The 12056-nt window shown below is 35.1% G+C and overlaps 1 protein-coding gene across 8 annotated transcripts in view; it reads left to right on the forward strand.

The window, feature by feature from the left end:
• Nucleotides 1-12056, forward strand: part of GLI3 (GLI family zinc finger 3) — a 619928-nt gene that overhangs the window by 146115 nt on the left and 461757 nt on the right. For all 8 annotated transcript variants that reach the window (XM_058180026.1, XM_058180027.1, XM_058180031.1 and 5 more), the window contains one exon: nt 5760-6002. In XM_058180026.1, coding sequence (XP_058036009.1) covers nt 5760-6002 — 243 coding nt within the window. The remainder of the gene's footprint in view (nt 1-5759; nt 6003-12056) is intronic.

The raw sequence follows: 12056 nt of genomic DNA on the forward strand, positions 1-12056 counted from the left end.
AGCCATAAGTGCTACTTTATGGGAAGAGTACCACTGCTTGGCTCCGTTTTGGTAATTTAATGATGGCAAGTTTCCTTAGTAAACGAAATTTTGAGTACTAGAATACTTATCTTATATCCAGACCTTGAACATAAAAGGCATTTTATACCAGCAATTGTTCATTTAATGAGCAATTGCTGAGTGCAGGCTGGTTAAGGGATTGAGCTATATGCACCATTATTGCAAGAAGTATTCCAAAATACCAGAAATAGGACGTAAGCTCTGATCAGGGAGACTGTGAGCACAATTACCTTCTTTTCAAATCCTTCTGTGACACTGCGGGAGGAAAAAGGACTTTGAAACATGAAAGGATAGAGCTTGCTTTCAACCTCAAAAGCTAGGAGGAAGGGGCTCTGAAATTTGTTCAGTATTCCCAATTCACCATTAGCCTGTTTCTTCCTTTAGCCTCAAGGCATTCTCCGCTTTTTGAAAAGATGTTAAGAATTTCAGTCACAATAGAGAGCCTAGTTTTGAACATGTTTCACTCGGTCCATTGAGGTCTGGTCTTCAGCCTTTGTGTGGGGTGAATTGAGCTGAGCAGCTTGCTCGTTGGGGAGAGGTGAATGAGCAATCTCTACGCAAGTCACCAATTCTGGCAAAGAAAAGATTACCCTTTGCTTAAAAAGAAGATGACAACGAAGGAGAAATGTACAATATGCATTCCTGTACAAGCCTGCCGGTGGCAATCTACAGAGCACAGCTCATGCTTAAGTCAATACAGAGCACTTTGGTTTAGAACAACTCGTGTTAAGTTTGCCTTATAATTGAAGATGCTGTTGACCTTGCTTGAACACCATTAGTAAAACCGTTTATTTAGCATAAACTGAAATAATAAACCCTCCTTCTCTTAGCCGATTGTGATAGGGTGACATTAGTTTGATTTAATGATTAGCCGCCTGACCCCTCAGCTTGAGAGAGCTGCTTGAATAGGGAGAGTTCACTACCAAGCACACTGGAAGAATACTAATGAGCTTGTTAAATTTAGCATGGCACCAACCAATTTTAATTCCTCTAATGGGAGAAGCACAGCCTCTGTGAGAGAAGGAGGGAGATACTGTGTGTGTGTGTGTGTGTGTGTGTGTGTGTGTGTGTGTGTGTGTGTGTGAGAGAGAGAGAGAGAGAGAGAGAGAGAGAGAGAGAGAGAGAGAGAGAGAGAGAGTGAGTGAGTTGGGGGGGGAAGACTAGAGGCAGAAAGTGAGAGAGCTACAAAAGCACTAGCTAGAGAATTTCAGTCAAGAGAAGAGCTTCCAGAAATCAAGGAAAGAGACTTTCGATTGAGTTGTAAGTACCTTGCCTGACTTTAATATTTTGGTGTCTTTCAAGAATCACAACTAAAGAAATTCTCCTTAATTGCTTACAACATAGTAAAACCAATACAGACAAATGAATCTAAAATTTAAAATTTTTGAAGCATCCTAATATTTTTCTTTTCAACCAAACATTTGAAGATACTTTTTAAAGTTAAAAATGCTATTTTATTTTTCATTTGAAATAAGTTTTCTTATAGCCACTGAAAAGAAGAGAAAAGTTCACTAAACTAAGTTTAACATATAGACATACCCATTATTTGTGTGTATGTATTTTTTTAGATTTCAAAGTGAACTGATCAACATGAATATTTATGATGATATGTTTTGATGTGCTAAAATTTTTGAGTATAAATATAGCTAAATAAATTCTATCTTTGGTTCTGTTTATATCATTGCGTACAATCAAGACATATAATGGAGAGTTATGTAGAGGTCAGACTGTGTCCTGATATATTTTGCTATTAAAAACATAGTTGGAAAAATGAGACATGTTAATGCTCCAATATATTTAGAATATACAGTACTGATATAGAAGATTTGCCCTAGATTCAGATATTAAGTTTGGAAAAACACTTTGCACGTGCTCAGAATATTCTTCTTTCAAGCCATTTGTATTAGAGGAAAAAATGTCCCTTTCAAATGTATGTTTCATGCTATTTGGAATTAGAAACAGTTTTAAATGATTGAATTTTCTTCAGTTTAATTCTTACTAATAGGGTGGTAAATGCATTCTGTTTCTGGTGCTACAATAAAACTGAAGAAATGTATGAAATAGTCATAACTGAAATTAATATGGCTTTCAGTTGGCATTTGGTTTGCTATTTTTTAACCTTTGGTAGAAGCAAAATAGACAAAAAATAGATGCAGTTGCTATTATTATTATTATTATTATTATTATTATTATTATTATTATTATTATTATTATTATTATTTACTTTTATTCATTAAACATGAAAATCAGTCAACTGTACATTCTAAAATGCATCACAAATATCATTGACTGATGCTAATGGCTGATACGGGTTGCTGCCAGTGTCCTAGGTATCAACCAAGTACCTTCTTAAGATGTATGATGTTCCAAGTAGCACAATTTTTTGCAGTTCCGCTGGTGTTATTGCAGGAAGCTGCAATTTTTATAATAATAATAATAATAATAATAATAATAATAATAATAATAATAATAATAATAATAATAATAATAATACTTATTATTATTATTATAGTGGCTTAGTGGCTAAGCTGCTGAGCTTGTCGATTGAAAGGTCAGCAGCTCAGTGGTTCGAACCCCTAGAGCCGCATAACGAGGTGAGCTCCGGTTACTTGTTGCAGCTTCTGCCAACCTAATAGTTCGAAAGCATGTAAAAAATGCAAGTAGAAAAATAGGGACCACCTTTGGTGGGAAGGTAACAGCGTTCTGTGCGGCTTTGGCATTTAGTCATGCTGACCACATGACCACGGAGACGTTTTCGGACAGCACTGGCTCTTCGGTTTTGAAACAGAGATGAGCACCGCCCCCTAGAGTCGGGAATGACTAGCACATATGTGCAAGGGGAACCTTTACCTTTTTTAAATGCAGCACTTTTAACCTAGACAAGCTGTAACAATTCTGGCTTTAAGACTCAATTGGCAGATGCTGCTGGAGAAGAAGCTTGTTTGCTTACATTTTTGTTATAGAGCACTTGTTGCCATGGTGGACTGTCTGTTTCTGTCAATAATTTGGCCTGGCACAGCTTGTCTGCAGAGACTCTTAAATTTTATTGAACAATTCAGCTGAAACAGAACAAGATTAGGCAGCTTTCACTATTTGGCTCACTGAAGTGGTTTTACTGCAGTTATAAGAGCTGGTAGAATTATTACCCCAAAAGTTTTCCTTTCAGTGTAGAGAGCGCTATTTCAAACCACTTGGCTATTTGTATTCTGGAGTGCGTGCACTGTCAAGTTTTTCATCTGCCCCTTTGAAAAGGAATTCTTGCAGTGCAGGATGTGAAATGAACTCTTACTAAAGATTAGCCCATTGGAATTTCTCATTAATGCAAAAACGCCACAAAAGGGCAGGAAAATGGTTATTTTGGCCAGCAGTTTTCCATTTCTATGAAAGAAAGAAGAGATGTGAATTTCTTCATGTTTTTGTAATCATCAAGTAGTCTGCCCCCCCCCCCGCCCCCCTTAGACTGTAGAAGCTTCAAGTTGTATAGCACTTCTGTATAAAATCTTTTGGTTAAATAATTCAGATCTAATTACAATGAGGGAAGAAAAGAAGGTGAAACTTTTGAAAAAATGTATGTCTATATAAATAAAATCAACCATCTCCATTCAGTTTATTTTGAAATGTACTTCACTCCTGCACTTCTTAGTAAATGTTACTTGTTTGTATAGGATGAGATCAGTACAAAGTAATGGTTTACCTGTATATTATACTATGGGTTAATTGAATAAGGGTTAAACATAAATCCACAACCTTTGTAGCATATTTAAATTAAACACAAGAACACTTAGCACAGTGTTTTAACCTAAATTTGCCTGATTAAAGTATGTGAAAACTTTCTGAATATTATAGAATTCTCTCGCATTTATCTCCATCTGCAAAGGAAAACAGATCTTGCTTGTGAAAATTTTGGATACATTATGAAAAAGTATTAAATTAGAGAGTAGGGTTAATGCAGTCTGTTTTATTTCTAAGCATGTTAGATATTTCATTGCAACTTTTTTTATTTACCAAAAGGTTCTTGGATGTATCAAATAAAGAAAAAAGTCTTGGATTTATTAGCATTTACTTGTACTTTTCAGGACCAGCTTTTCAATCCAAGAGAATTAATGCTTAAACACCTTTCAGTCTTCTTTAAAAACTAATGTCATTTGGCAAATGAAGAAATGCTTATTTTAATGAATGTAGCATCAAAGCTTCAAATGTTTTAAAGTTTACATTAGGTATTCCAAACATGCAATACATCTGGAATAGTTTTAGATCTATTAAAACTTTTAAAAAAGTAAAAATTCCTCTGGTATTTTTTTTCAAAATCATAATGACACAAATTATATCCTTCCCAACTATCAATAATAATATCAAATAACTAATCTAATTGATATTTTGTTTCATTAATAGTGCTTAAAATTTTCTTAATGTGTTGCCGTATTCTGGGAATTTAATAGGTTTATCTTTCTTATTTACAGTAACTAAATGGGAAATAGGCAATTTTACACATTATATAGCAGTAACAGTACATGAAACTTGTGTAAACATTGTTATGATCTAGGTACTGTAGGCAACTATAATTCCCAGATTTGATAGGTTATATTTATAAATAATTTTGTTGATTTATATTTTAGATGAGTATTTAAATGTATTTTCAACTATAAGAAATGGGAACTGCCTTTTATTAAAGACAAAATCTTTATTGCAGATATCTAAGAATCATTTTTAGAGAGGTTGCTAGCATTTTAAAATGTCTGGATGAAAACAAGCTACCTGTATTAATCTTATTTCTTTTAAGTGTTGCAATGAGATGTGCTGCCACTGAAAGAGAAATAGAATATGGCAAGCAGTTGGCTTCTCTTAGCTTGGGAAAACATATTCCACTTTCTAATTGAGTTATACTTGGGATCTTTCAGAACCATTCTGCTACGAATTCTAGTGCAAATTCATAAACTTTGTCAAGTCTGCTGCTTTCTCTTGTTTTTGCATGGACAGATGTGATACTTGAAAATATAAAGTTACAATGTTTGTAGAAAAAGAATATTGATTGAATTGAATTGGATCTACACTTGCCATCCATGTTTTATGATCTGTAAATATGTGTTGGGGTACATATTGAGATAACTTTTCAAGTAGAAAATGCTGACTGTGTGACTTTTCTGCCCCCAAATTCTATATCAGGTGGCTTCATATGTTCAATGCACATTTATTAGAAGTCCTTCATTTTTTTCAAAAATGTAATAAGTATATTTTTCTTTAATGGCAAGGAGCTTTCTGTTTCCAACAATCTCTCCTTTTTGGATATGAAGGACCATGCTGGGAAGTATAAAGCACAGTAGGTAGCTAAGCTTGATTTAGTTTCTGCTAGCAGGGGTCTTCTGTGATTTGTGACAAATTGTTTTTTCCCAAAAACTTCTAAGCCTTCTTGTCCCAGAAATGTGGTGTGGGGAGAGCCAGTCAGTTTCTGTATGATTAATGGACTCTCTGGTAAATGCATTAAGGAATGGGTGGAAGATGCTCTCCAGTGTAAATCCAACTTGCACTTAATGGTTTAGATTCCTTCGCTTTTTTTTTTTTAGGAAACTTTTTTCATAACCACACATTTGCTTGCTTCTTTAAAGGGCTGGGAAAACTTGTAAAGAAAACTTTGATAGAATACCATAGCTGGCTTAAAAGTTTCACTTCTTTCTTTCTCCAATTTGTCTTTTGCTCCCTAGAGGATGAAAGTCCTGGACAAACCTATCATAGAGAGAGAAGAAACGCAATTACAATGCAGCCACAAAGTGGACAAGGCCTCAGTAAAATCAGTGAAGAACCTTCCACATCTAGTGAAGAAAGGGCTTCTTTAATCAAAAAGGAGATCCATGGATCTGTTTCACATCTTCCTGAGCCTTCAGTACCTTATCGTGGGACAGTCTTTGCCATGGATCCCAGAAATGGTTATATGGATCCTCCTTACCGTAAGTACTTAGAAATTATAACATATTCGTTTTTTGTTAAAAACATATGAGAAAGTTTTACTAGCATTTACTCGCATTTTCTCTAGCATTTTCCATAGCTGCGGTATTTTAATCCTGCTGCAAGAAGGTTCATATATATAAAAGTTGATTATATATGCTGATTATAATTTGGTTTTGAGAAAGTGAAGGTGGTAGTCAGAGAAGGAGAGAGGAAGAAAGAATTTACAGTTAATAAAAGATGCATATTCCAAAATGTTTTCTGAACAAGTTGAGTTCAATCATTTTTTGCTTCGTTGTGTCCTTGCGTGCTCCTGCTTAATCCTAAAAACTGTACAAGAAATATTCTAAGTTTCTTAGATTTACTAGCATGCAGAAGGCAAGACATGACAGGAAGTATTAAAAAGTTATGTCTTTTTCTTTCACAAAAATTGAAGAGGATTCTTTGACGTGTTATTTTTTTATAGTGATGGAAGTGTGCCGACAAGGACATTGGCTTTGCTCCCAACTATAATATAACAAAAATGGCAGAACATTATGAATTGCAACTTTGGAATTCTTGATCAGGCGGTAACATACAGTTAAAAAGTTAAGTGACCCCTGGGCACAGATGTTAGTGATTGTTATACAAGTAACTTCCAATTAGAAACAGATGAAAAAACCCCACACTTAAAATGTCTCTACACACTGTGCCTGTAAAAAAAAAAAATGTTTCTACATCTCGAAGACTCAGCCTCTATCTTTATGTAATAGATTTATTACCTGGCTGTGATTTGTAGTTGCCATTCAATATTTCATGCTCTCAAAACAAATGATAAACTAAGTCCCATGGAAACCGGGTAGACTGAGGGGCAATCTTAATCCTTTCTCCTTTGATATTCCTCCCCAAATTCATTCAGAATGTTAGAATTTTGAGGCAAAAAGTCATTATGCAGGATGGCTAATTACTGCATTTCTCTTTCTCATTGTGTCTTTTATCCTTTCCTTAGTTAGGCTGGTAATAAAGGAGAATGTTTATCCATCAGACTACTAATCAAAGTATGTCTTGCACAAAAGTGTGATTATTGAACAGCCTTTTTGAAAAACAAAATCAGATAATAAAAAAAATAAGTATGATGATAAGGATGGGTAAGGGAGGACTTTAATTTACACTGAAATTCATGGAAAATGTTTCAATTTTGTGTTTGTATTAAATTGTAACAGATCTAAATGTATATTAGATTTTTAATATACTTAAGAAGACAAGTGCACATTGGTAGTTTTCCCATTAAAATTTATGACACATCCTTATCTTTAAAAGTTTATTATTCTGGAAAACCATTAAACAGCAAATAACCAGAATACTCTATATGTTTATATTTATAGGTAAATGTGTACTTTGTTAGGCCATAATAAAAATCATAGTTTGCTGCATTTGTATTTAGATGAAAACTAAATGGTTTTCATAGCATGAATCTGATTTATTCTCACTTGGAATGGTAAATAGTTCATTAAGACTAAGTTACAGCAAGTATAGAATGTCTCCTCCCTCCAGCTCCCAATAATTTTTGTGAATGTTGTCATCAAATATTTCCTGCCTTACAAATCTTTTTAGATCTGGTATTACAGACAGATGGTGCCAAAATATTTTTGCAGTAGTTTTCAGTTAGAGATATTTCAGATTGTTATATCTTATATAATGCCCCAAAATGTTAAAATATGACCATTGCATCTGGCAGTGTTTATTTCACAACAGTATATACTTTTTATAACTGCAGATGAGATTTACTGTATGTTTTAAAGCCTACTTTAAATATGGAAAAAACTACTTTATCCTTTGACATTGATGTGTCATCTTTTAAGTATTACAGTATTCGTATACAGTATACAATATATTACAGATAATATGTGGAAAATATTAATGTGTTTCCTATCATTTGGTATCTTTGTTAGCATTTTCAACCCATACGTTAGCTGAAATGTGCCATATTAATATGCCAAAGAAACTTCTTTTAGACTTTATATCATTGCTTTATTAATGACTGACAAAATGGATCATCACTTCATAGAAAGTGAAGGAACTTTAGATGAAAAATCATAGAGAATTTTACAACTGTCTTTATGTCTCTACCTTAAAAAATAACGTAAATATGTGTCTCTGTGAGATTCTGTACTATCAAAAAGTAAAGGATCTCACAATAGAAATACAAAAAATATATGCCACATATTAAAACTTCGTAGAGCAGCATCTTAAAAAAGATGCTATGTCTATTTCTATAAAGATCAGAATTGTGCAGGTCATGAGTTCCCTTCTAGTACTATATGGAAGTGAAAGTTGAATTTTGAGGTTGTGGGAGAGAAAAGGTAATTGATGCATCTGAATTTTGGTTTCAGACATGATTGCGAAGGGTACCATAGTTAGTCAAGAAAATAAACAAGTGGATTATAGAATAACTCAATCATTCAAACTTTAAATGATCAGGCTTAAATAATCATATTTTAGATACATTATCTTAACCTAACCCTAACCCTTGAGAAGACTTTAATAATGAGAGAAATAAAAGAGATGACAATTAATAGCAAAACAGATGAATTCAGTAATAACAGAAATGGTCACATTGTTTGAAAACCTATCACACTGGGATAAATCATCCTGTAAAATACTTATTTATATAGTCACTAAAACCTGAAACATCAGCTTCATGACACATTGAAGTCTCTCAACACTTGAATAAGTCTACAAAAGATTATGAAGGAAGCTGTAACATTTAATTTGTTATTTTGTGTTATTACATAAAGATTACAGCATGTTTTTATACTTGAGTTGTCACTGCTGTAACTGAACCCATGCTTCATAAATTAAATGAAAGAAGGTGAAACATATTTTAATTTTAGTAAGTAATGTTCAATGGGTGTGTGTGTATGTGTGCATGCATATATGCACTTACCTGTTGGATATGCTTAACTTTTGACAATATATGCTTATCTGTTGACAACATCCTTTATCCTTCATAGTCCCATCACTTATTAGAGCAAATGACAAGGGTAGGTTATTGCTTGCTTCCATATCAATGGGAATATGTATAAAGACTTTCTCAGTATAATTTAATTTCCTGATTTGTTTTCTTTCCTGTCCTGTCCTGCCTTTGCTGTGCTGGGGAACTAAGCTGCTTGGCAGAAAACCTTTTTGTATATTCAGATAAGCAAGAGAATGCCTGCAGACAGAATAAACAAGATTCAGGGCCCTAAGGCTATATATTGATTGTTAAAATGGACCTTGTAATGAGCTGAATGTTGAATGCTTTCAGGTAGTTTCCAGGAAGAATTTTGGAAACTAATCAGAAGATGGTCCTCCTATTGCTACAGCTATAGCTTCACTGGAGACATGTGTTTTATGTCTATTTCTAATTTTGGTGAACAGATAGAGGAAACAACTGTATTCTCTGATGTAGTTTGTATGTAATTTCTTCATTCTCTGTTCTTGGAAAATGTTGCATTTTCAGAATGTTTTGTTCATGCTTTTATATACCGTATTTTTCAGATTATAAAATGCACCTAGCTTTTGGGGAGGAAAACAAGAAAAAAAAATCTGTCTCTGCTTCCCAGCAATTTGCCTCGTTGCAGCAAACAGCAAACAGCCTGGTCAGCTTCAGCACAGCCTGATTTAGCATGAACAGGTGATTGGTGGTTGGATCAGCCTCCCGGAATACCACCAATCAGCTGTTCCAGGCTGCGGGGATTGCCACTGTCCATCACTGCCATTGCTACCCATCGCCACCTAGTGCTGCCTCCGCGTGCCTGATTTTTGGCGTCTGTGCATCCCGTTTTTGCGCTCTGTGCATCCCATTTTCGGCCTGTTTCACCACCTGTCTCCACCCCCTGGAACGGGCTGAAAATGGGCCACGCAGAGGCCGAAAACGGAGTGGTGGTGGTGGCAATAGGCGGCAGCGGTGATGGGAGGCGACGGCTGCGATGGGCGGTAGTGATCCCCGCAGCCTGGAACAACTGATAGGCAGTATTCCGGGAAGCTGATCCAACTATGAATCAGCTGCTTGTGCTAAATCAGGCTGTGCTGAAGCTGACCAGGCTGTTTGCTGTTTGCTGCAAGGAGGCAAATTGCTGGGAGGCAGAGGCCGAAGAGTGGGGGCTGGTGGGTGGGCGAGGCTTTGGCAACATTCACTCTATAAAACACATAGATATTTCCACCCATTTTGGGGGGGGGGAAGTGTGTCTTACACACTGAAAAATACGGTATGTACCCAATTTGAACTTAAAAGTGTAGACATTTTTCAATGACACTGAGGAAAAAAGAGAACATAATTCCTATTTTTTTTCCTTCTCTTATTCTAAAGTGAAAACACACACCAACAATGTGTGTGTGTGTCTTAATTACCACCTTCCTGAACAAGTTTTGGAATACAAAGAGATTTTGGAATACTTAGAGATTTCAAATTGTAAGGAAGGGATGAAACTCTTATTTGTATATGTATGTCTGTACTCACATTGTTTCTTTTTTGTGAAAACCTCTATAAAAAAACTTGAAAGACTGGTATGAAAGCCTTTGCATTCAATAAATTTTGTCAGTATAGAGGAACAATACAGTGCCAAATATCAAAGCAAATAGTTAAGACACGCCATTGTGAAAATTATAATAATATAATAACAGCAGCTTACTTCTTGCAATGATATTTTAACACCATTGAACAACATACATATGTCTATTCTAGATCCTTGGGAAAGACTTGGTAGGTGGATAAAAATGCCAAATCCATTGTAAACATCTGGCTAATGGTGTGATCATCTCTAACAGTAATAATAATTAGTCCTAGTGAGGCAATATCTTGAAATAATTGTGGAGCTTGCCTGCTCCAAGGAGGATCAGAGCTAGAATCACTGTTCAACACTATCTATATATACAGCCATTGCATATGACTTTGGAGTGGATAAATATGCTACACTCACTATCATCCTAGGAAAACTAGTGAAAACTGAAGAAATCAAGATGCCTTTGGAAATAATATTAAGAGTCTGAATGAAGATGATCACTACAAATGCCTGGGCATCCTTCAAGCTGACAGCATCAAGTACATTGAAATCAAGAAGAAGAAGAGAAGTGAGTACATCACAAGAGTGAAGAAGATCTTAAAATCCAAGCTCAATGGAGAAAATGCCATCAAGGCAATTAACACCTGGGCAGTTCCAATCATTAGCTACACTACTGGAATAGGGGACTGGGCCCAAGTATAATTAAAAGCCCTGGATAGGAAGAAAAATAATGACAACAAATCATGCTCTTCATCCTCATAGAAGTTGACATTCTACTTATCAAAGAAAATAAGAGGTCAGATTGCAAATACACCTCAGTTAAAAACAAAAAAGGGCATGAGAGGAATATCTGAAGAAGAATGAAGGAAATGCACTGAAGCTGATATACCAAGAATATTAAAGAGACAAAACTGGCCTACAAGAAAGATCAAATAAAGAATAGAAAAGAGAAATAACAATGTATTAGTTACAAAAGGAACTAATATTAGTTACCAAAAGGAACTAATAAGCAAAGCAGGTAACAACAAGACCTGGCAATGATTAAGAACAGAAAGTTGAGGAAAGAAACAGTGGCGTTAATGAACCTAAAGCTAGAATTAAGAAGACAGCAACAGACATCAAATGCCACCTTTGCAAAGAAGCTGAAGATACAGTAGACCACCAAGTTGAAGGACAAAAATGCCAACTACATTCTAAACATTTGCTGGCTTTGCAGTCAGCCCTGATCATAATTGGAACCAATTGATGAATTTTCACTATAACACTCTGGAAACTAAAAATATTCCAGAAATCAACTCTGCACAGTTAGGGGGCTTATCTCATGTTTCAAGAGGTTGACTCTAAAGCTTTCTTGAACTCTGGGCAATCTGACCAACCATCCTAAAGTTAGCCCTAATAGCAATGAAGATATGTTTTGGAAGTAACCTGCCTGATTAAAACGGACTATATTCAGCAGGTACTAAAATCACTTTTTGTTTTAAAAACATGCCATCTCCTAGCCAGACATTAGATAAGAAACTCCAAATTGGTTGA

The sequence above is a fragment of the Ahaetulla prasina genome, chromosome 4 (genome assembly GCF_028640845.1).
Source record: "Ahaetulla prasina isolate Xishuangbanna chromosome 4, ASM2864084v1, whole genome shotgun sequence".
Lineage (NCBI taxonomy): Eukaryota > Metazoa > Chordata > Lepidosauria > Squamata > Colubridae > Ahaetulla > Ahaetulla prasina.